Source organism: Nerophis lumbriciformis, linkage group LG09, assembly GCF_033978685.3.
Source record: "Nerophis lumbriciformis linkage group LG09, RoL_Nlum_v2.1, whole genome shotgun sequence".
In the NCBI taxonomy this organism is placed as follows: domain Eukaryota; kingdom Metazoa; phylum Chordata; class Actinopteri; order Syngnathiformes; family Syngnathidae; genus Nerophis; species Nerophis lumbriciformis.
This window is the reverse complement of record NC_084556.2, coordinates 36,544,622-36,570,928: the sequence shown is the minus strand read 5'-3', so window position 1 is coordinate 36,570,928 and position 26,307 is coordinate 36,544,622. Positions and strand designations below refer to the sequence as shown.

The window sequence follows — 26,307 nt, the reverse complement described above, 5'->3', positions numbered from 1 at the left end:
GCTTATTTAGAGCCAAACTATTTGAGAAATCAGGAATTTTACCACGGTTTAATCGTTACATCCCGTGCGCAATGAGACACTATTTGCACCCACAGAAACAAAGTTTAAAATAAGGTGTAGTTCCAGCGTGTAGTTCGTTCCCCATCTCTACTGAACAATGGCGCCACTCTGCTTTTGTCATACCCGCTTTTCTTTATCCAATTATGTCTTTCATTGGGAAAATTCCAAGGTAGAGACTCAGAGAACAGAAGAGGGTTTTTGTCGTTAGCCAAAGACTGGGCTGCACTGCATTTAAAGTTAAAGTACCAAGTTGTGGTGAAATGTGTCCTCTGCATTTGACCCATCCCCTTGTTCACCCCCTGGGAGGTGAGGGGAGCAGTGGGCAGCAGCGGTGCTTTGCCCGGGAATCATTTTTGGTGATTTAACCCCCAATTCCAACCCTTGATGCTGAGTGCCAAGCAGGGAGGTAATGGGTTCCATTTGTACAGTCTTTGGTATGACTCGGCTGGGGTTTGAACTCACAACCTACCAATTTGTTTATGGAGTAAACTCCTAACTGGAGGCATATTTCCTGTCACTTACTTTAAATGTGTATTTTGTAGGAACCGGACCTACAGTTACAATCCCCAATATTAGATTATGAATCCATGCACAGTTACACCCCTAGTGTACACACAGTATACAATAGAGGTTGAAGTGTACTAATAGAATATTCGATTTGACGCACAGCTTTTCACAGGACATTTAAAGTATTCCCACCACTGATAACCATCAGTTTCTCTCTTACTGTATGTCGTGGTTGCAGAGTCAGACAAAGAATTCCTCTGGTTATTAGATGAATACATCTTTTTTCCCCCTTGACAAGTAGGAATGATGTGGATGTCAAAACACTGGAATCGCATTGACAATGTACAATAGTTTCTGATGGTGTGAGTCTTTATGAGGACTGGATCATTTTGAAATCACAGTATAGTAAAGTATCAATCATACGATAAAAAGTCACTTTTAATTGTTGGGTAGAATAACTAAGTCATTCATTGTTTGGGATTATCTTTATGTTTTTGATAAACATTCTAAAACCACGGGACTCCCGTACAGAGGGGAGCTGGGTTGCATCTGTGTGGCTATGTTGATTGTTACACGACAGTCATCTCAATAAACACATGTTATATATTCACGTAACCAGAAGAACGTAACCTAAAAGCTGAAACAAACCACATTTTAAGAAAACAGAAGACAGTTGAGACTACAGGCATTTAAAATGGGCAAATGTCGGAAACTAGGACATGATTCTGGACAATTCAGTCGGGCTGAGCCAAATGGGAAAACAATTATCACAATTAATTTTGTATTGATTAATAACCTGATGATTGATATTGTTTTTAACCTGCTAGTTTTAAAGCACCTGTACTAAAAACTAAATAAACTAGAGATTAGTTTAAAGTATTATAAACATACTGAGTAAATAACAACAGTAGATGAAATAATAAAAAGTACAGTAACATACCCTGGGCCGTTGGTAGGATGGGGACGGCGTGGCGAAGTTGGTAGAGTGGCCGTGCCAGCAATCGGAGGGTTGCTGGTTACTGGGGTTCAATCCCCACCTTCTACCATCCTAGTCACGTCCTTGGGCAAGACACTTCACCCCTTGCTCCTGATGGCTGCTGGTTAGGGCCTTGCATGGCAGCTCCCGCCATCAGTGTGTGAATGTGTGTGTGAATGGGTGAATGTGGAAATACTGTCAAAGCGCTTTGAGTACCTTGAAGGTAGAAAAGCGCTATACAAGTATAACCCATTTATCATTTATAATTGTGGGCCCCCTAAAAGTGTATCAGTGTAGGCCCCTTTAACCTATTCATTGCCACCTTCAATGTTCTTTTTTTTTAATGTTTTAGACGGTGCCTGGTGTAATACACCCAATTTCTTTACGATTAACCACCTAACAAGTCAGGGTATAATTATGTAAATCATGTATTATTAATTGTCTTTTAACTTTTTTGTATTTAGGCAATGTTTCACAAATAACACATTTTACAAGGCCACATTGAACACATCATGATAACATAACTGACCTTCGTCAGATGCTCATAATTGTTAATTATGAGCATCTGATGAAGGTCATTATTTAGTTGCTCAGTAATTATTAATAATAATGTTTAATAATTACTCAGTAATTATTCATTACTAAGTAGAACTTGAATGTGTCTTAATACAATTCAATGCAGCCTCTGATGGGTTCACACTGGAGCACTGTCCCACAGTGATATGTGGGGACTTTTTTTTTTTTAATGAACTGGTGACTTGTCCAGAGTGTAGTGCGGCCAGATGACAGCTAACGTAGACTTCAGAGTCCAGCCTTTGCCCCGTCAAAGGTAATGTTACAGACATTAAATGAATGAACAAGTAGGCTAATTGTTTCAGCCGCCCTCAGTAGTTTTTCTCTCTCTCCATTCTTAGAAAAAGTTGTTTAATGTCCTCAGCTGGTCCTACTTCATACCTTCTTCTCAGATCTTTTCTGGTGTCCGGACTTGTCTTTTTTGGGGGGCATCTTAACCCTGCTGGAATTCGCTCGCGCTTACTTAATTCCAATGAGATAGAACCATGGGAAGAACAGTTTTGCTAGATAGTAGTTTTGTCGCTGATGTTCTTTTAGTGTGTTTATGGCCTTCTCCTCCTTGAAACGTCTCGGCTGATGTCGTCATTGTTTTAACTGTCGTGATCACTCGTTGAAAAGATTTCAGAATAAATTATGTGTTTGTTTAGAGTTTAGGTTGGATTTGGATTTTGTGCGCTGCATAAATTTTCTGGCCGCAAAGGTCACGGGAGCAGTGTGCAATTGCTAAGGTGCGAACCTTAAAGAGAACATTGGTGTGGAGTCTGTGGACCAAATCATTTTTTAAGAAGGGGCCAGGGAGGTTGTTGAAATTAGAATATTTTATGACTAAGGGATGGCGTGGCGCGGTTGGGAGAATGGCCGTGCCAGCAACCTGAGGGTTCCTGGTTCGATCCCCACCTTCTACAAACCTCGTCACGTCCGTTGTGTCCTTGAGCAAGACACTTCACCCTTGCTCCTGATGAGTCGTGGTTAGGGCCTTGCATGGCAGCTCTCGTCATCAGTGTGTGAATGTGTGTGTGTGAATGGGTGAATGTGGAAATAGCGTCAAAGCGCTTTGAGTACCTTGAAGGTAGAAAAGTGCTATATACAAGTATAAGCCATTTATGACTTGTGGCTTTATTTTAAATCGGATTAATTTGAATGAATGTATATTAGTTTAGTGTATGCATATTCATGTTGTCATAGAGGCTACTGGGGGCTGTGTGTGGGCTCTTGCGGGCTGCGGGCCCTTAGAATTGTCATCACTTTCTCCTCTATACGACGGCCCTGAACATACCAATGCTTAAAGGGGAACTGCACTTATTGGGGAATTTTCTCTTATCATTCACAGTCCTTGTGTGAGACAAGCACACACAGGTTTTTCTTTTTTTTTTTAATGCATTCTAACTCATAAATAAATGCTAGCAAGTGTCAGCTAACAATGGAGGTAATGGTGTTTGCTCTATTCCGCCTATAAAGCCGTCTAAAAACCCTCCAACAATGTTTTATGTACACGCTGTAAGTATATACAGTATGTAATGTAGTACCAGGCACGATAATAATAACATTCAAAATGTATTCATTTTAAGCATATGGCGGCGCATTAATTTAACAGATGCAACATTTGCACTTTCCTTCAACAACAACTACTAATCATGGCAGACTTCATGAAAGCCAACATCGACTACTTTGGGACAAATGATGATCCAGAACCTTACATTTTTTATCCTGAATATACAGAGCAGGGTTTCAAGTAGATTGCCACTATATATGTAGGGATGGGGGCATAGCTAGGGGCGTGGTCAATATGAAGTCATCATATATCCAATCAATGCAAACTTTATTTTATATATATGATGTCATGATCATTTTGATTTGCAATGATGCATATATTTTCTTTAAAAACAAATATGTGTTATTTGTTATTAATAATAACATATATTTTTTCTTATATTATCAGAATCAGAATCAGCTTTATTGGTATTGATATGTTTAACACACACGGAATTTAATTTTGTAGACTGTGCTGTCTTTGTTCAATGCAATTTCAATTGTTGCTGCTTAATGTAAAATGTAACACAGGCTACGTTATATTCTGCCCTCCCTGAATGTTAGAGTTTACTTTGCTAAATGTGTAAACAGTCATATGAATTAAATATGAAAAATATAACTTGAAGTGTTTTGTTGATATTCTCCACAATGAAGTCACTGTAAAACTAAAACTAGGCACACTAAGGAAAGTGCATTACATACACGCATGAAGTGCACACACGTAGAATCATGTTAAATTAATGATATCGTTTGGGGGGAAAAAACAATACAGTTATGCAAGATGAAGGTTGGCTCTCACATCGCTGGCTTAATGGTAATGTACAATGGACGTAATAGATGACTCTCATTAGCTTCACTGTAAATTACTATGAAAAAACTGTTATATTGTTAACCTTTTTACAAAAAAAATGTATGGTAATATGCTGGCTGCTGTGGTTCCCAGGACTTCACCGTAAAACAAATGATGGCCAATTTTAGTGTTGCCAATCAGCTTATCCCCAGGTGCATGTCTGGTGGGAGGAGAAAACATGCAATCTCCACACAGAAAGACCCCTAGCCAAGTAATCGAACCCAGGCTCTTCTCACTGTGAGGTAGAAGCACAGGGCAGCTGTGGCTACAAATATAGCTTACCACCACCGAGTGTGAATGTGGAGTGAATGAATGATGGGTTCTCACTTCTCTGTGAGCGTTTTGAGTATCTAGTTGATAGAAAAAGCGCTATATAAATTTAATCAATTATTATTACTATCGTTATCAATATTTCTTACAGAGAAATTTGCTTCAATATACAAAACTTTTCTATTTATAAAACCTATTCAAGAACCAATTAAGTTTGCAAATTAAAATAAAAATGACAGTATCCAATCCTTCTGTGGCAGTCCAAAAGTATTATGGCAGACCTTCACAAATAAATTAATGTATGGGAACGTGTCCCTTGTTCCTAATACACTGGTAGGGGGAACGCTGGATTTTATGTTTTGTTTTTTGTCCGTGGAATAGGTTGCAGATCAATAAATAAAACAAGCTGGAGGAGTCAAATGGCCCGCAGGCCACATTTTGACGCCCCCTAACATACAATATAATAAGCATGGCATTGCATTGTACAGTACTGATGGTACAGATCCCCTGCTGTAATCACCAACCTCCTGACTACAACTGGTATTGATTGCGTTTCTTGTAGTGAACTGATCATTAACATGACTGTCAGTTGTAACAAAGGAAAGAAATCCCTGTGCTCTTAGAGCCGAGCCCCTCTGTCGAGCTTTAGAAGCTACGGACACGCCGAATTGAGCCGAATCACCCGTCTTTTATCAGCACTTTCCGTCCCCTTACTCAAAATGAACGTCTTTCATTCGTTCCTCTTTGTAATTACCAACCGGTCGAGCCCATTTTGCTTGGCAAACCTGCGTCTTCCAAAAGCCCAGCGAGGCTCAAGCAGAACGAGTGATCATCTAAACGATGCTAATGGAGCGCTTGGCACAGGAATGTGAGCTGTAGTTCTTCCCCCCTGGTTTTTTTTTTTGTTGGGAAGGACACAGGTGCCCTTGCAGAGCGATGTGACGTGAGCAGACTGTGAATTTGCCAGGTGGCGATGGAAGAAAGCGCGAAGGGGAGAGATAGGAAAAACGACGATAGATGGAGTCTACAGGGAAGCTTTGTCTATATACACAATGGCTCCAATATGCTGGAAAGACCAAAAATAAACGGTTCTTGATTCACTGGTGGAGGTGGAAACGGACCACCTTGTTGTTGTTTGACCCTCTGTCTACTCACACACACACGCACACACACACACATTGCAGTCTTTATGTCTCTTAAGATACCTTTCTGTGTGAGATTTATAGGCGTAGTGATTGGCTTCATCGCCCCCCTCCCTTACCCCCCACCCTCCACCATTCTGCGGCACTGCCATTTGCAATGGTTGATGAGCCCCTCCGCCCTCTCAAACATGGCCGTCTAAGGGACTGGGGGTAGGGGCTGTGGGGGGGGGGGGGGGTTGGCGGCGTGGGCGTACAACCCGCCGTCTACAATCACTCCTCTTTAGCATCCTTCATCATCCGCCTACATTATCAATACACCCCCTTCAGTCGCCGCTGAAGGTCACGCCGCACGCATTCGCTGTCCGTGGCTCTCGACGCGGTCGGCCCCGACGCCTCATCCCGTCGGTTTCCTCGGGAGGAAAAAAAAAGGCGAGCGGACGGGCCCCCGTGCTTTATAGTGCTGCGTCAAAAGAGGCGGAGCACGGGGGGGAGAAAATTCAATTTTTTGGGACCGGCTTTGGGGGGGGCGGGGACGTGACGGCTCACACGAGGAGGCCCGCCATTGGCCGAGTGGAGTGTCATTCCCGCGCGCTGCCGCAGATGGACAGGCCACTCGATGAATATGGATGAGAGCAGTAAAAAGGGTGATGCGGCAGGGAAGACCCCCCCCTCCTCTTCCTCCTTCACACCGATGCAGGCTCGAACAATGCGTGCCGTCTTTCACTGAAAACACTGAGAGCCTGCATTAGCATTTTCGCAGACAATTGAAGCTGCGGCCAGCTGCTGGCATGGCTCGGACACTGCGGTGAAATCCCTTCTTCCGCACCCGCCGATGAAACAGTGGAAAAAGGTTGACTGGCCGCATTCCTTAACACTACGCTCGCACCTATGCCCAGGCTGATGTTAAGATACCCTTAAGAGATTGCGCCCCGGCATTGATGGCGATCTGACACAGGACTTGAGAAGCAGCAGATCTCATAATGGGTGAGCTTCAAAACTCTTTTTGTCTTACTTGTTGAATTTACTAGACGTGCTCATTAAGTGCTCTACACTATGGGTCATTTTGGTAAGATGGTCCATCTAAATGCGCAATGGTTAACCAGTTGTGAGAAGAAGGGAGGACAGCCATACCCCCCTGACCCACCCCCTTTGGGTGACTTAACTAATGATATTAGCTTCAGCAGTATTTGGAAGACGGGGGTTTGAACTAAACACCCCACTGGCTCAGCATCCCAATTCGCCCCACTGTTCGAGTTCCCTTGGCGGATTGCAGCAACAGATTGCTGTGTTTACTCTACCACATGATGTCGTTGAAACCTGTTACTGTGATCTCAGACGTGAGGTTGGAATTAATTATTGATGACTACAAACATGACCGCGAGGGGTTGACGGAGAAAAGCCATAGCGGTTTTGCGTCCCCACCCCAGCCCCCCACCGCATTTACCTGACGCCAAGCTGGAAGTTACGCAGTGGGTTTGGGCTTGTCTGTAAACAACAGGTCTTTCCATGTTGGGCTCCTGCAACAGGAGTCATTCCAATCAAATCTTCAGCATGGCTACAGGACCACGGATCATACAGTGCCAGAGTAGTAGATGCGTTACGGTGACCGTGTCGGTCATGCGTGATCTGAATTCTTTTCACCAAGGTCATTTTATAGTTATCCCAATATGCGGATTGCGGCAGGAGAAGCAACCGCCTCGTGAAAATTCAATGATTAGACATCGAAAAATTCTCACGTTGGTGGAAATAGCTTAACGAGAGGACTTAGTATGTTTACATTTCTACGTATGATTTATAGTAAATGTGCAATATTGAACGCAAATTTAAAAAAAAAAAAGAATCAACTGACACTGACACAGTTGTCTTTCTGTTTGCTGGGAAATTATTGGGTGTCTGAATGGAACATGAGGGGCATATTAATGCAAAGAGGAGAGGGGCAACTGTTTAGGCATGACATTGCCATCCGCTGTCACGTTCCTCCACATGACACTTTAACACGTGTATTAACGAGGCTACAGGTTGATCTTCATGCACAGAGATCCACCTTTAGCAATCCGTCTTTGTCCCGATGCTCCTAATCGCCTCACGGTGTTCGATTCTGTGGCTCGTAAAAAAATACCTGACTAAATAACACTGGTGCATTAAAATCCAATCAAATACATTAATCCCAGTGTTTCTTTACATCGCTGCCCGCTCCAGTGGCGTCACCCTCGAGGCAGCTGAACAAGATCGAACATGACGTCATTGCATCGGTCTCAGGATTCAGGGAGAGGGAGTGTTATTGTTACAGAGCTTCAGAACAGGAGGATCGGAGCAAAATTTTGGTCTGTGTCTTCAGTATGTTTGATTTATTTGTAGACTTTCAAGATTTTTGTTTCAGCATTCAAAATCACTTTTTCTATCAACAACAAATACAGTTCATTAGTTATTTTAAAAACTTTGCTTTTGCCAAAGAGAAAGACATTTGGCGATTGAGTCTTCAAACTGACTCCCTTCCAAAACTGAAGGAGCCTAGGAAATACACCAGAGCAATTTAATTGGCAAGCTGGAGGCCAAATCAGCCCCAGAAATGGCACCAGACCGGCTCGCAAGTTCAGTTCAAAGACTTGGAAGAGACTAACATCTTTTGCAGCAGATACCTAAAAACACAAGAGCGCTGTAATATATAGGATCTTTGACTAGCTTTTTGGCAGTTGGTCCTTAAATCAGAATCAGAATCAGGTTTATTGGCCAAATATGTTCAACACACAATAAATTTGACTTGGTAGACTATGCTCTCTTTGTTCAATGCAAGAAACAAAAACAGCAAAGTACTCCTGTTGTATAGACAGGGCTTTTTTTCTATATTAAATAACCTTGATAAAATAAATAGACAACATTTAAAAAGTCCACTGCAGAGGATGCTGGTTCTCAGGAATTTACAAAATAGGAATAATAGTGAAGGGAGAAGTCTGGCCCATCGGTCCTCAGCCGTCTGGATATGTGGCCCCCAAAACAATGTAGTTGAATAGCCCTGAAGTACACCCTCTAATAAGCGTATAACAGCATGTCGTTGTCACGAATTGATACATACCTCGGTTTTAGGGTCATTTTGAGTACATTAAGGGGGCAAAATGCAAAACATAAAACTGCTTTGATTTATGATATTTGAAATGAAACAGAAAAACTGCAAACCCCTGATAAGTAATTTGTCAATAAACACAATAAACAAAACATCGAGACTAAGGCTGAATCCCACTTCTCCCCCTTAACCATTCACCCGTCTTATCCCTTGTTCTCACTCTTTCAAACAGAAGGCCAAGGCATATTGGTGAAAAACACGCCCTAGGATATTAGACGCCAATTGTTTCCCGCTACATTATGACCCCAAGCTGTAAACATACTACACTACAATGTACTACAATATGTTACATCACAGTTATTGGACAGATACACTAATAAGTTATAAAAAGCAAACCTTGTGGTATTCAGAAGTTACAATATGTACAAAAGTTTATACCGTATTTTTCGGAGTATAAGTCGCACTGGAGTATAAGTCGCACCTGCCGAAAATGCATAATAAAGAAGGAAAAAACCATATATAAATCGCACTGGAGCCCGGCTAAACTATGAAAAAAACTGTGACTTATAGTCCGAAAAATACGGTAGTTATCCATTAAAAAAAACAAAAAACATTTTAAACATGGCTAATGTAAATTCTGAAAGTAGATTAATCAATAATTAATTAAATGAATTGTAGTGAAGTCTGTTTGCTGTTCGTCCCAACATTGTAGTTAAAGTTAAAGTTAAGTTAAAGTACATTTGTACCAATGATTGTCACACACACTAGGTGTGGTGAAATTTGTCCTCTGCATTTGACCCATCCCCTTTTTCACCCCCTGGGAGGTGAGGGGAGCAGTAGGCAGCAGCGGTGGCCACGCCCAGGAATTATTTTTGGTGATTTAACCCCCAATTCCAACCTTTGATGCTGAGTGCAAAGCCGGGAGGTCACATTTTTATAGTCTTTGGTATGACTCGGCCGGGGTTTGAACTCACAACCTACCGATCTCAGGGCGGACACTCTAACCACTAGTCCACTGAGTAGGTGGCCTAGTGTAGCCACGGGGGGTGCTGGAGACCATCCCAGCTGCATTTGGGCAGAAGGTAGCGTACACTCTGAACAAGTCGCCACCTCATCACAGGGCCAACACAGATAGACAGACAACATTCACACTCACATTCACACACTAGGGCCAATTTAGTGTTGCCAATCAACCTATCCCCAGGTACATGTCTTTGGAGGTGGGAGGAAGCCGGAGTACCCGGAGTGAACCCATGCAGTCACGGGGAGAACATGCAAACTCCACCCAGGGATCAAACCCAGGACCTTTTTGTTATGAGGCACACAAACTAACCCCAATTCTGCCGTGCTGCCCATTCTTAAAATAGCTAACATAAATTTTGAGAGTAGATTAGCTGTCTTATTATTCATGAAATGTAGTAAATTGTAGTGAAGTCCATTTGCTTCGAGCCTGACATCGTAATTTACTAACTTCAACGGTGTTAGCTAGTTCGTATGATGAACATTTTTAAAAATCAAAAACAACATTCTACACATGGCTAATGTAAATTATGAAAGGAGAGTAGCTGTCTAATCATTCATGAAATGTAGTAAATGGTAGTGAAGTCCATTTTGCTGCCAGTGTGACATCGTAGTTTACTAGTTACAGCCGTGTTAGCTAGCTCGTTTGGCGAGCACTTTCTTAAATAAAACCTTCAAAACATGGCTGTTGTACATTTTGAAAGTAGATTAGCTGTCTAATCATTCATGGAATGTAGTAAATTGCTGTGGAGTATGTTTGCTGTTAGTCTGACTATGTAGTTTACTAGTTAAAGTCACGTTAGCTTGCTCGTATGACAACCAATTTTACAATTAACACATAAACATGGCAATTTTTACGTGGTGTAGGATTGAGTACCCGATAAAACATGAGTGTCAGTGGAATGAAAATCAATAATGTTTATAATTACTTACATGTACAGTATGTGCTTTTCTGCTCATAACAAATGGTTGCAAGTGTGGTCGGGACCACATTTTGTTTTGAGGGGTATACACTATTTGGCACTCAGCCCCTTTCTTAACCTTACAGGAAATTTGGTAGACCACTTGCTTGACGTGAACACGCAAAATTGAGGGCAAAGGGCTAAGACATGGGGTAAAGGGGAGAATTGGATTTCAGCCTAGTTAGACTTCGAGAATTTCAAGGTTATTCAACACCAATGTGTGGGATGCATTGTTTGGGCGCTTGATTCCGTGAAATAAAACCCTGGCAATGTAAACGGACTCAGTTTAAGATAATCAAGATGGTATTGCTAAACTTGTGGACATATTAGGCGAAAGCTGAATCATACAAAAAGTGTAGAATAGTACTTTTTGTAATAGTTGAGTTTGAGTTTGAGTTTATTTCGAACATGCATGCATACAACATGATACAACACAATTTCCAGTTTTTCTTTTCAACATGTTCGAAAAGGAGTAGTTGTCAAGGTTTCTTCCTACTAGGGTTGTACGGTATACCGGTATTAGTATAGCACGCGATACTAATGAGTCTGATTCGGTACTATACCGCCTCTGAAAAGTACAAACGCCATGGGTGGATCTACACCTAAGATCCACTGTAATGATACCAAAGTACAGGAGCGTATTTAGTCGATACTACTATGATTACGTAGATATTTTTTGGCATCACAACACCTTTTTCCGTTTAAAAAAAATGTATATAATGTTTATAAACTCAGGAAATATGTCCCTGGACACAAGAGGACGTTGAATATGACCAATGTATTATCCTGTAACGACTTTGTATCGGACTGATACCCAGATTTGTGGTATCATCCAAAACTAATCCAAACAACATAAGAATAAGTGATTATTACATTTTAACAGAAGTGTAGATAGAACATGTTAAAAGAGACAGTAAGCAGATATTAACAGTAAATGAACAAGTAGATTAATAGTTCATTTTCTACCACTTGTCCTTAATAATTTTGACAAAATAGAATGGAAAATGACACAATATGTTACTGCATACGTCAGCAGACTAAATTAGGAGCCTTAATTTGCTTACTTACTAATAAAAGACAAGTTGTCTTGTATGTTCACTAACTTGCAATAAGAAACATAGGTTTAATGTACCCTAAGATTTTTTGTTAAAATGAAGCCGGTAATGCAATTTTTTGTGGTTCCCTTTATTTAGAAAAGTATCAAAATAATGTTGGTACCGGTACCGGGACAACACTACTTCCTACTAAAGTGCAACGATTCAGAGTTACAATTTAGTTCCTTATTGGCTGAAGTGCAGCATTATTATTTCCAGCGTGGGTCACAATGCAACATCCCTGTTGAACAATGGCGGCACACAGCTCTCGTCTTATCTGCTTGTCTTTGACCATTTACGTATTTCATTTGGAAGGCCCAAGTGTTAACGCCTGAAGACGGTGCTCTGGGTTCTCACTGTGTAGCCACGTGTGTAACAGTAGTCAAAGGTACTGTGCTCTTTTCCTTTATTGTAACGCATCAGCGTGTTGCACAGTTTGCATTAAATATACTTATTTATACCCTTCTTTTTATAATATCTGAGTAACAATAACTGCGTTTTGGAGAGAGGTAGCTTAAAACCCATTGAAAAGAGTTAAAATTAGGCCCTTGCAATCTGGAAAGGAGGTCATCATTTCTTCTAAAAGAAATCTAGGACAGGACACGGAACATATTGCCAGTCTCTGGTTGCACTAAAGCTGCATTTTCCCTTTGCCAATGTTTGGCGTTTAAAGGCGTCGGAGAGGAGTATGGCGTATATGATCACCTTGCAGGGCTACTTTACGAGATGTGACCCTTTTTATATTATGTTTCTCTCACAGAGGAGGGTGAGTACTTCCTGAAGGTGCTGATCCCCAGCTATGCAGCCGGCTCTATAATTGGCAAAGGCGGCCAGACCATTGTACAACTACAGAAAGAGACGGGGGCCACCATTAAGCTGTCCAAATCCAAAGACTTCTACCCAGGTAAAACACATACATATGTCCTCTGTTTTTCTCTAATAAAATAATCATTTGAGTCATAAACACATTATTACTCTTGTGTACTTGAGAGAATACAATGTATATCTATATAGTGTCTTGCTCAAGTTTTAAATGAGACGCTTGGCGAACTTCAATGCCAGTAAATGGCCTTGACCCTAACCCTTGTTCTCTCAATTGTATCCATTGCTTTACGAAACACTACAATAGGTGAAAGAGGCTCGTGTCAGACAGATCGATGTTAAAGCGGAACCAAACTATCCTTTCTACCAAATTCAAATGGCTGAAGAGTAGAGCAGCCTGTGTTTGTCCTTCATGCCTCATGGGAGGCTTTAAACAGCTAAAAAAATAACAGGTGCTGTAGAGGTGGGAAAAACGATCAATTCTTTGATGCGGACACACACAGGACGAAGGAGAAGGGGACAAGCTATTGCTAGCCACGGTACTAACCTAGCTTGAATGTAAAAAGGAATAGGTGCTGTGTACACTTCAACAGGAGCCGAATAGGCACCGCGTTACAGAAAAGAGTAACCTGCTAAGAAGAGGAAATAAGCAGGTAGATGAATAAGTCAGGAGAGACAATAATATTTACACAGTACGGCAACACGTCCGTCAGCCGTAGATCTGAATGAGCAGGGAGACGGCAAACGTCTCTGAGCCGCAAGTTTATGGCGACTGGGGCCAAGGTGTCTGAACATTCTGTGGCGTTCGAGGGCACGAAAATTAAATCAAGGGTGCCTGTTCGCCAAGTAGGGACTTTTATTTATTTGTTCACTTAGCAGGCTACAACAGTTCTCACGCATCAAGTCTTCCATACTGTATATATATCTGTGCACACATCCAAAAACTGTCAATGACGGTAGCCAAATGAGGAGATTTGTAGACATATTGTTAAAATTATTAATAATTGTAATACATTGAGAATATATAATAATAGTATTTGATATATTAACGATATACAGTATAGCAATGATATATGTAATATAATAATTGATAGTAGGGATGAGAGCTTGCCCCAAGTGGAGGAGTTCAAGTACCTCGGAGTCTTGTTCACGAGTGGATCGTGAGATCGGCAGGCGGATCGGCAGGCGGATCGGCAGGCGGATCGGTGCGGCGTCTTCAGTACTGCGGACGCTGTATCGATCCGTTGTGGTGAAGAAGGAGCTGAGCCGGAAGGCAAAGCTCTCAATTTACCGGTCGATCTACGTTCCCATCCTCACCTATAGTCATGAGCTTTGGGTTATGACCGAAAGGACAAGATCACGGGTACAAGCGGCCGAAATGAGTTTCCTACGCCGGGTGGCGGGACTCTCCCTTAGAGATAGGGTGAGAAGCTCTGTCATCCGGGAGGAGCTCAAAGTAAAGCCGCTGCTCCTCCACATCGAGAGGAGCCAGATGAGGTGGTTCTGCCACCCGGACGCCTCCCTAGGGAGGTGTTTTGGGCTCGTCCGACCGGTAGGAGGCCACGGGGAAGACCCAGGACACGTTGGGAAGACTATGTCTCCCGGCTGGCCTGGGAACGCCTCGGGATCCCCCGGGAGGAGCTGGACGAAGTGGCTGGGGAGAGGGAAGTCTGGGCTTCCCTGCTTAGGCTGCTGCCCTCGCGACCCGACCTCGGATAAGCGGAAGAAGATGGATCGATGGATTGTATTTATAATCGAATCTCAGCCCCTGAATCGTAATCGAATTGTGAGCTGCCCAAAGATTCCCACCTGCGGGAAGTAAACTGCAGTTTTTAAGTAATATTATTACTGGAGGACAAGGCTGAACATGTTACACACAAAGGAAGAGCAAGAACAGGCAAGCTAATACCTAAGATAGCTGCTAAAGTAGCTTGAAACAACACAAGAAATAAGTGCATAATAAAGTATAAGAAGTGTAGATGTAACCACATTACAGCAGAAAGTATGCAGATATTAACAGTAAATTAAGAAACAGATTAATAAGAATTAGAGAGAGAATAATTTAGCAACTGTTGTGCTGCTGTGACGCTGATTGTAATGATAGTATCGATAGGGGAGTGATTCGGTCGATATTTTTATTTTCACAAACAATTTTTTTTTTCGTTCTTGTTAATGCTTACAAACTCAGGATATAATTCCGTAGACACAGGAGGACTTTGAGGGCAAAAACCAATGGGTTTAAATTAGTAATATATAGTAGTTTTGGATTGTGTTTAGTTATTGTGTAGGAGTGTCAAATAAATAGATTTTCGAACATTTGTTTATTGGATTTTTTTTTTTACAAAGAGATGCCAGAGATCAATACAATACAGGTTCTCCCCCCCCAAAAAAATGTAATTACAAAAAATCAGTCAAATAAGTACAGGCAAATACTGACATAAAGTCACAGACAACTGCACTTCTTGAATGTCCTCTAACACGGTGCAGCAATACACAACAGCAGACAAAAAGCTTATTATATATCTACATTTCAATTATGTTTCAATCGGGGTTAAACTGAAGTTCAGACTCTTTTACCGGTACATATTTTATGAAAACACCCCATTTTTTTGAAAATTCTACAGAACAATCATTCAATGTCAGCCTAATGTTCTCCAACTTAAGGAAATAAAGAATATCTCCAATCCAGCGGGTGTGGCAGGGAGGCACCACAGCCTTCCTATTTAGCACAGTGAGTATAATAGCCAACGAAGTACTGAATGCCACTAGATTCTTTTTGGATTTGCTGAGAGAACATGACTTAGGGGTCACCCCAAAAAGTCCACTGAGAGCGGTGATTCACAAACTATGGTAGTACGCGGGCTCCATTAAGTGGTACGCCAAAGAATCACTTAATTAAATATTCAAACACAATGTTACTGTTCAAACTGTGTGTAATGGTACAGTGGCCAAATTCTTAAACGCACTTGTTAAATAAAACCTCTGCCTTGTTTTTAATGAATACTTAGGCCTTCTATGTCACTTTATTTCAATGTTGGTAATTATGGTAGTACTTGGAGAGCCAAGTGTTTTCTGAGATGGTACTTGGTGGAAAAAAGTTTGAGAACCACTGACTTAGAGGATTTGGTTCAATCTTTTCCCCAATTACCAAAGACAAAGTATTACAAATTCCAGTCCAACAACTGTAGAATGATGGGGAGTGGTGGGATTAAGTTAGCTGGAGATTGTTGATATTGATCACTTAATACCGATATTCCGTCATACATCTTAGCCAGTCGGACCTTGTAATGATAAGTACGATATATTAGTTTGCATTGAATAAAGCTATGTCTGGCACAAATAGAAGACTTGTGAACTCTGCTTAAAATCGTTGTCCTGCTATCCTCAGAATCACTCCTAAATCTTCCTCCCAAAGTGACTTAATTGAATTCTGAGCGACTCAGGCTGTAAAACAAAAATGTGGTTATTAATTGCATGTCATTGATCCTTCGAGAGTTGGAAGTGGTGTCAGAAACACATCTAAAACTGTGTCAGTCAGTGAATCTGGCAACCTAAGGAAAGTATTATGATCAAAACTGCAGATCTGTAGATTATCTAAAAAAGTGTTGCTTAGGGAGTGAAAATGTATTACAAAGTTGCTGAAAAGAGGCAAAAGTGTTGTCAATGTATAAATCTTTAATTTTGTTGCTCCCCAGGCGTGACCACCTTAAAAAGGCACTATCGAGGAGGGAGAGAACACATGATTAGCAGTGATGGGTGCAAGACTAGAAATAGTCTGTAGACCAACATAGCGCTTAAACTGAACTCAAATCCTAAATGAGGTTTTTGCGATTGGATTTTTCGTAAAAGCGAAAGTAAATGAGTGAATGAGAGAGTGAACTAGAGACCTTAGAGATACTGGTTTAGTTGAGTTTGCCTCTTGCGATTCTTTTTTGTAACGGTTCTTAAAGGGGAACATTATCACCAGACCTATGTAAGCGTCAATATATACCTTGATGTTGCAGAAAAAAGACCATATATTTTTTTAACCGATTTCCGAACTCTAAATGGGTGAATTTTGGCGAATTAAACGCCTTTCTATTATTCGCTCTCGGAGCGATGACGTCACAACGTGGCGTCACATTGGGAAGCAATCCGCCATTTTCTCAAACACCGAGTCAAATCAGCTCTGTTATTTTCCGTTTTTTCGACTGTTTTCCGTACCTCGTACCTCGTCGGTGTGTTGTCGGAGGGTGTAACAACACGAACAGGGACGGATTCAAGTTGCACCAGTGGCCCAAAGATGCGAAAGTGGCAAGAAATTGGACGTTTGTTCCGCACACTTTACCGACGAAAGCTATGCTACGACAGAGATGGCAAGAATGTGTGGATATCCTGCGACACTCAAAGCAGATGCATTTCCAACGATAAAGTCAAAGAAATCTGCCGCCAGACCCCCATTGAATCTGCCGGAGTGTGTGAGCAATTCAGGGACAAAGGACCTCGGTAGCACGGCAAGCAATGGCGGCAGTTTGTTCCCGCAGACGAGCGAGCTAAACCCCCTATCGACCCTAGCTTCCCTGGCCTGCTGACATCAACTCCAAAACTGGACAGATCAGCTTTCAGGAAAAGAGCGCGGATGAGGATATGTCTACAGAATATATTAATTGATGAAAATTGGGCTGTCTGCACTCTCAAAGTGCCTGTTGTTGCCAAATGTATTTCATATGCTGTAAACCTAGTTCATAGTTCTTAGTTTCCTTTAATGCCAAACAAACACATACCAATCGTTGGTTAGAAGGCGATCGCCGAATTCGTCCTTGCTTTCTCCCGTGTCGCTGGCTGTCGTGTCGTTTTCGTCGGTTTCGCTTGCATACGGTTCAAACCGATATGGCTCAATAGCCTCCACACTACAACCATCTGTTTCAATACATTCGTAATCTGTTGAATCGCTTAAGCCGCTGAAATCCGAGTCTGAATCCGAGCTAATGTCGCTATAGCTTGCTGTTCTTTCCGCCATGTTTGTTTGTGTTGGCTTCACTATGTGACGTCACAGGAAAATGGACGGGTGGTTAAAATCAGGCATTTTGAAGCTTTTTTTAGGGATATTGCGTGATGGGTAAAATTTTGAAAAAAACTTCGAAAAAAATATAATAAGCCACTGGGAACTGATTTTTTAATGGTTTTAACAATTTTGAAATTGTGATAATGTTCCCCTTTAATAGATTAAAAATAGTCCAAAAATCGTTTTTTTTTGGTTTGTTTTTATAAACCTCCCTTGTCCAGCCATCCAGGCAAATCATATTGTTAATCTAGACGCCCATATCTGCTGTACAGATTTACTTTAGAAAAGAGAAGTCTGGGATACTTCTCTTGTTGCCTTACTTGTGTTTGAAGTTAATAAATGTTTGTGTAGAATTTTATTATGCAAACAAACGTGATATCAAAATTTATCAGAGCTGTTCATCTATTTTATGAAGGAATGTAGTGAATCACAGAACTGGCACCCAATGTTATAAAAAAAAAAAAGTACTGTTTTTGAATCGAGAATCATTTTGAATCCACCAAGAATACCCCTAAGAATCAAATCTTGTGGTGCCAAATGATTCACACTCATTTTAATGTGAACTATTGACTTTGTTTTAATCAAACTACTATTAAAGTTTGATTATTATTATTATTATTATTATTATTATTATTGTTATTATCATCATTAAAGTTTGTCTAAGTCTAAGTCTAAACAATTGTATGAATAACAATAAATTGAGGAACAAGTTTGAATATTGTTTTGATATTGTCAACAGTACTGACCATAAATACATTTTAAAATGTATGGTTAATATTTGTGATCGTTATCATCTGATTTAACTAATGGATGATCGGAATCGGCAGTATAAAACCCTTATCGGAACATCCTTATCTCGAATGCATAAACAACAAGATAGATAGGTAGATGCCGTTTTTTTATGTGGTTTTCAAAAATAAACTTAAACTTTTGTAAACGTATACTCATGTAGAAATAAACCTAATAGCATTCATTACTATATTTAAAGGATTGATATTTATATACTGCGATGAGGTGGCGACTTGTCTGCGATGAGGTGACGACTTGTCCAGGGTGTACCCCGCCTTCCGCCCGATTGTAGCTGAGATAGGCTCCAGCGCCCCCCGCGACCCCAAAGGGAATAAGCGGTAGAAAATGGATGGATGGATGGATATTTATATACTGGTTAAACAGCCATGTAAGAAAAGTAAATTTTTTACCCTGCGTCTAAAAAAACTTAGAATCGAGAATTGTTCGAAACCAGAATAGAAATAAGGAAGTGGGTTCTACTGTAGTAATGGAATTACACAACTAAGGTTTGGCTAGTGTGAGTGCTGTTGGAAGAAGAGGGCTCGGACCTGACATGATTGCTCATGCAGGCGTGTTGGCTCCCAACCTTGGTGTGTGATATAATCAATGTGATGCATGTTATGAATGATAAGCATGGAAACTCGAAATATTCCACCAAGTCAAAGCCCACAGAACGCAGGAGCACATGCACACAATGTTGTGATTACTCCACCCACCAATGATCACAACAGTCCCCTTGCATAATAAAAAAACAAAAAAAACTGCATAGCCCATTGTGGGTGCAGGCCAGAACAGTAAAAGAGAAGGAGTCAAATCCGGTGAATACAAATACAGTGGAAACAGTCAATGTCGACCAACTCATCAAGTCTTGGTCCACATTGTTGTTTTTATTACAAAAAAGTACCCACACAAGTCCATCTGCATTATCAACCAAAATGGGTAATTTCTATTAAAATGTGTTGACTTGTGGTGTAATATTGTAAATGTCATCAATATTGCTCGGGTGTTTTTGTAAAAGCAGATTTGTTGTAGGAATTTAATGTTAAGAAAATGTCATATCACAGTTATCAGGACGAGGCCTGGGCCGATAACACATTTTGCTGGATGATATATTGCTCCACAAATTATTGCCAATAAACAATATTACTGTCAGCATTATTCTGTCACCAAATTAAGCGCTAATGTAATCATAATATATAGTGATAATGCAAGTGACCATTCAAAAGGATACACATTTTATTTCTTATTACTTGAGAACTGTTTACCATGGCACGGTAATTGCAAGGTAAATAACTTTTAGTAATCCTAAACAAAAACAAAACATAAAGTGGACTCTCATGTCTGTAAGCAAAAATTTTACTTAAATAAATATTGAACATCATAAAGTGAAATTTTTTCCCAATTGGAAGAACGAGGTCAGGCGTTGTCTTTTTTTGATGCCATCACAGCATTCTTGCATGTTCATCCTTGTTGATGGGCTCATATTGCCCATCTGGGTTGAAGCTGAAATATTCCCACAATGGGACAATTGGCCTTGTAATCAATACTTTTTCCTCTTAATTTTTGTTACTTGGCAGAACTTCTCACTAGCGAGTCTCGAGAATCCTGTGTGTGTTGTGGATGACTAAAAAGAGGGCTCACTGCGTTCAGTTAATTCTACTATTAAATAAACCCGCTTAGGTGCTGAAAGCAAAGTGAAACCTCTTTCTCCCTGTTTGAGAGACGTACAAAACACACACGGACGTAACAATTTATTGACGTCAGCAAAGTTATTGACGTTATTTTTAATTATCGTTCGATTAATGGACTTATTGACCGGCCCAGGCCTAATGATGACCGAAATTATCAGGGTTATTATTATTGTCACGGTATTGTTGAATGTGCTCAAAACGTACTTATAAACACACTGAAATAGAAAAAAATGTATTAACTAAAATAGACACACTGTTAGAGACCATCTTGCATGTTTTGTGTTTCTTATGCGTCACTTCTAATGTTTTAGTCTTAGTGTTTTATATGTTTTAATGGCTAAGCTTTTATTGTTTTAAATTTTGGTTTGTACTGTAGCACTTTAGCATTTCTTGAATTAAAATAAAACATATTTTTATTATTTATTATTTCTGGCGCGCGTTTTGGCATCCTACTCTGTTCAGCGGTCTTTGAACCCACCGTAAAAACGCCTACGTCTCGTATCCCTCTGACTATTGAAAGATCACTCTGTTCTAAAAGAGCACAGCTTGTAGGTTCAATGTGCACAATTGAATATATTAGTTGCTCAGACAAAAATATGTTTATATAAGTTTAGTTTTGGGTATGTTGTTTCTTAATGGGGAAATAGGTTAATGTCTCTTGTTTTCATGTTAGCATTTGAACTCGCGAGCTGGTGCCAGCCAGTCCCTCAGTTTATCAAAGTCCAGTTATCAATCACTGTTTTTCAATATATTTTATATAAAACAGGTAATACTAACCGTCAGGAATTTTACTGGTTATTACTATAATCAAAGAAAAAAGGGTGTGGGGTAACAGTAAAGGTACCGCTACTTACCTTTTTTCTTTGGCGGTAGATTTCTCAGGTGTTCTCTAATCCCTCTTATCGCAACTAACAAATTGCACCCAATTTCAATTGTGCACTTGTGGAGAAAAAATATGTCAACAAACTGCTGTAGGCTCAATTTTCCTTCATTATCACCCATATGTCTTATGTGTCTGGTAAATTCGTACGCAATGGCTAGTTTGGATTATCTCAATGCGGCCTAAACGGGTACCACTGTCACAGTAAATAATTTCTTCTGTCATCTAAAAAATTATAGAACATTGTTTTTATCGTCGAGGACATACTATACTCATAAATGAAGGATGCTCAGTCTGCGGAATTTGGCTTTTGTCCAAAGTTTTGAATCCTGCTTCTCGCAGATTAAAAAAAATGCAGGACTGGCCTGTTTGAGGCGCTCGTCTGTTTGTCAGGCTCTCTCTCGAGGTGCCCTTGAGCAAGAAATACATCTCCCCCAGACTACTACTACAGAGTACATGCTTACTCCCTTTCCTGTATGCGTGTAAAAGAGTTATCTGCATGCTCTAATGCTTGCACAACAAAACACACAGCGAGAACATTGAAATTTCCCTTCAGGGACAGAATGGGTATGAAAAAAGATTGTACAGTAACAGCATTTTAGGAGTTGCATAAATTAAGAAACACAATTAGCAGGGGATGCTGGTGCTTGTTTTGTCATGGCTATATATTATTTTCAGACATGCTGAACAAATAACATTTTTGCAAAATTTCACATGTTCAAAAATATGTAGGAATAAGCAGATCTTTTATTGATATTTCAGCCACAGCATGTGTTTGATGTTGATGCTGTTCTTATATACTTCCTTCTTCCCTCTTATGTCAGACCTGTCAATCTTCCCATTTTCCACAGGAAAATTCCCCTATTTTTTCCGCATTCCATGCGTCCTCTGATAGTTTCCCGTATTTTCCTGTTCCTTAAATTTTATTTAAAATATATATATATAAATACATATATACATATATTTACATATTATCCGGTACTAATGCAGGAGCTTAGCATCCGGTCCATTCTGCAACACCCAGGCAAACGTTTGCGTAACAGATCCTGTAGCTGGTAAAGTCAGGCCTTTAAAATAAAAGCATGCCAGTAAAATAACACAGTTCATTAAACAAACTCTGGTAGACAGACCAAAGAATTTGCCTAATTTTCCAGAGAAATGTCCCTTATTTTCAAATAGGGGTGTCCCGATCTGGTATTGTATTGGATGACGGTCTGATATCAGTAGAAAATTAGGTATTGGATTATACCAGACTGCATCTATAACGTCTCATATCAAAACTTTGATAAAGAAGTCTGTTTTGCCTGCGCAAACGACCCTTCTTGCTTGTTTAGCAGACAGATAACAGATTGTCTCACTTTGAGACCCTTTTAAAGGCAACCTGTTCTGCAAAACCAATTTCTCTTACCTATTTGAGCTTGTTTTGTTTTGTGTATTTGGGATCTACAGAAGTCCTGAAAATTTGAAATCGGAGATATTTATAAAACAATCATATGTCCTCTAAACGAGCCGTTTGAAAATAGCCCCATTTGTGACGTTTTTCCCATTTGTGACATCAGCGGATATCTCCATATGTGGTAGAAATTTTGGCGCGAGTCTGCCATTGTAGTTTGACGTCCTCAAAGGGTTCCGTTTTTTTCCTCTATGCTCTAGTGGGGCAGACTGGCTCGTACATGCACATGTATCCTCTGCTGTTTCCATTTCTAATCTCGAAGTAGAGGCACGTAAATAAGACCGCACAAAAAACGGCAGAAAACAGCTTCAAGTTCATTTGTGAAAACAGAATTTTGACCAAAGAACCACCATTACACGGTATGTAGACCACAAGGAAGTGTTTTAATTGAACACGTCATGAATTTGAATGGACTCCTCTTAGGAAATCACTTAGGAAGAAAGATAAGAGGAAAAGTTAGGAACTTATCGCTGAATGGGGCCCAGTATTAGTATCGGCCGACCTCACTCCTGGATGATCGTAATCGGCAGCTTAAAATGTTGATCGGAACATTCCTAGTTCAGATACAAACACTGATGTGTATTCTTACTTTTCTCTTTTGATTATGGATATGTACATTCTTTTGCTCATAATTGTGATGAGTGAGGAGTTCATGGAGTGGGTGCTGGCAAGGATTTGATTGGGTGGTTGTCCTGGCTTATACAAGTAATGAGAGACAATCGTTTCTGTGACAGAGTAGTCAGTATTCAATGTTGGTAAATATTTCCAGCTACATTTTGGCTGATGAAGCATGCTAACACCATTACACACAGTTCACGCCCTCATCTGTCCTCATGGGACAGTTTAGAGCGCACCCTCACAGCAGCACAATTACACACGACAGAAATCTGGGAGCAAACAACCAATGCAGCCATGCCTGGGCCCACTTCACACTTAAAGTCCAACACGTTTGGTACGTGTGAGTGCACTGATTCACGCCCCGGCATGGCCCGCTTGCTCTCTTTTGGCATGATTAGAAGAGGTAGTCTGAGGCTCAGTCATAAAGTAGAATGACTATAATGTGAACCCTCCTCGCAGGTTATAATGATGAGCAGGTATGCTTGAAAATCTGTGCACCTCTGGATCGTGATTCTTATTTATTACATATCTGAATCCATTCCAAATTTTCAAGACTATTTAAAAAAAAAACATCTTTTAGCCCATATTCGCTGTGTGTATACGTCACACGTCAATAGGTAAAAGGAGATGATGTAACCTGTTTAGAATTTTTTTTATTACAATTTACATACCAAATAATTTATTGCGACAATCGGTTTGACTCGAGTAGGGGTGCAACGATTAATCATTAACGATTAGAAAATGCTTAAATTTATATTCCATTGCTTCAATTAATCATTTGAGTATAACTTCTAAAAAAAATTATACATTTCTGGACCTTTTAAAATTCCTAGACATATTTTCTGCAACAGAGCATACGTGAGAGGAGTGGTGTGTGGGTGCCGTGATCTGTGAGGCGGTGAACAGCAGAGAGCGGTTGTTTTTTAACTTTAGCACACATGTTTAAAGTGCAGTAAATGTTGTTAATATGCATTTATTAAAATAAAACAATGAAGCAAAGCAAAAAATCTAATTATGTCCTACAACAAGCATTGATGCTAAACGTGTGTTTTATCTGATTAATCGGACAAACTAATTGATAGATTATTCGATGACTAAATTAATTAATAGATGCAGCCCAAGAATCAAGAATTGATTCTGAATCAAATCGTCACCCCAACAAGTGGAATTGAATCGTGACTTTTTGTAAGATTCACATCCCTAATGATAACTGACACAATTTATAATAGAAATACAGTAAATTCTGCAAATCTGCTATCAGGCATTTGCCACTCTGCAAATTTACAGATTTTGGGTAAAAAAAAGATTTCTTTACCTCTCCAAAATTAAAAAAGCTCTGAATCGCATCCATCATAATAATTTAAAAATATGTCATAATAAATAGTGAAGTATACAATGTTTTCCCGCATGTGTACAATTTTAAAGGGACAAATACTAATTAACATCACTTTTACCAGAGTCTCCTTTTGACAAAGACAACGATGAGAAGAGGAGGAGGAGGGGAGTGGAAAGCCACTTGGACGACATCTTTGTACTTGGTTACGATTTCCTTCTTGAATGTATTAGTCTTTCTCACCTTTTTTTTTGCCAAATTACTGGCACTCGCAACTTTTTTGGGCCCCCTGGTGGATTACTTTGCATCCATACTCAAAAAAATATATATGTACACACAGTGAGTTACCAACATGTGGGATTATTTGTTTGGTACTTGTTCCCGCGAAATGATACGCAGATAAAGATACTAACCCACCATGTTGGACTGTTTGATAACTGAGACGGCATACAAAAACCGACGGCAAAAATTGCTAAAAATCGAATCATATGAAAAGTGGGGCGTACGACAACCCAAGGTGCCACTTGAGATTACAATACGACCGGCCGTGTTTGAGTACTCCCTCAGAATCCATCCAACGTCACTTCATGCCTCCCATCTGTCCCTTAAAGACATGAAAGCGTGTATTCAAAAAGGTCCTGACGGGGACTGTAAAACGATTCCTCGGTGTGGATGGCTGATGAGTGAGTTGAGATAGTGAAGAGTGGGGATGATGCATGATTGTATGCGAGAGAGGGGACAGGCGGGCCATCCCAGAAATAGCCTCTTTCAATCTCTCTCAGTAGACATGACCCCTCTCCCAGCTGTACTCAAGCTCCTCCAACACAAGCCAAATTCTCTCTGTACTCCCCCCCACCCAGTGTTTCTTTCAGATTAGGTTCAGAGTAGTCACGGACAGACAAAATGACATCATACTGACTTTTTACTCGCAAATGCACAAAGTTGTTCATATTTGGCCAAAAAACTAAACTTTTCCCTTGGCTAATGCAGTGTACTGTACTGCATATGTACCCATTCATACTTTGCAAGAGACACAAACACACACACACACACACACACACACACACACACACACACACACACACACACACACACCTGGCGACTCACATTGCATTGTGCGAGCACCTTGCAAGAGAACAGAACTGTGGGAATTCACCATTGCAACATAAATAAACAAGAACATAAAGAAAATAAACAGCAATCCTTTTGGGAAGTCTAAATGACGTCCTCTTGGTTGTTGTGATGTCAGAAAAAACATAAAAATACAATTATATTACAGTTGAACCCGTTTAAGTCAATGCCGCTTATGTTACTTTTTATTAATACTGCCTGCTTTGATTGACGACTCCAACATACTGTAGCTGAGTGGTTCTCAAACTTGTATCACCAAGTACCACCTCAGAAAACACTTGACTCTTCAAGTACCTCCATAATGCCAAAGATTAGAATACAGTAGCGTAGAAGGCCAAAGTATTCATTAAAAACAAGGCACAAGTATATACAAGTATATTTAATATTTTTGGCCACTGTAACATTACACACCGTTTGAACAGTAACACTGTGTTGGAATATAGGAAATCAAAACACTGTACTGTGCTTAAATCAAATGATTCTTTGGCGTACCACTAGAGG

The 26,307-nt window shown here is 40.3% G+C and overlaps 1 protein-coding gene across 2 annotated transcripts in view; it reads left to right on the top strand.

The window, feature by feature from the left end:
- Positions 1-26,307, top strand: part of nova1 (NOVA alternative splicing regulator 1) — an 82,654-nt gene that overhangs the window by 15,267 nt on the left and 41,080 nt on the right. The window contains exons 1-2 of one of the 2 annotated variants that reach the window (XM_061961877.2): positions 6,595-6,892; positions 12,806-12,949. In XM_061961877.2, coding sequence (XP_061817861.1) covers positions 6,889-6,892; positions 12,806-12,949 — 148 coding nt within the window. In that variant the 5' untranslated portion in view covers positions 6,595-6,888. Of the gene's footprint in view, positions 1-6,594; positions 6,893-12,805; positions 12,950-26,307 lie in introns of those variants that run through there. The other variant, XM_061961876.2, reaches the window with a different exon arrangement.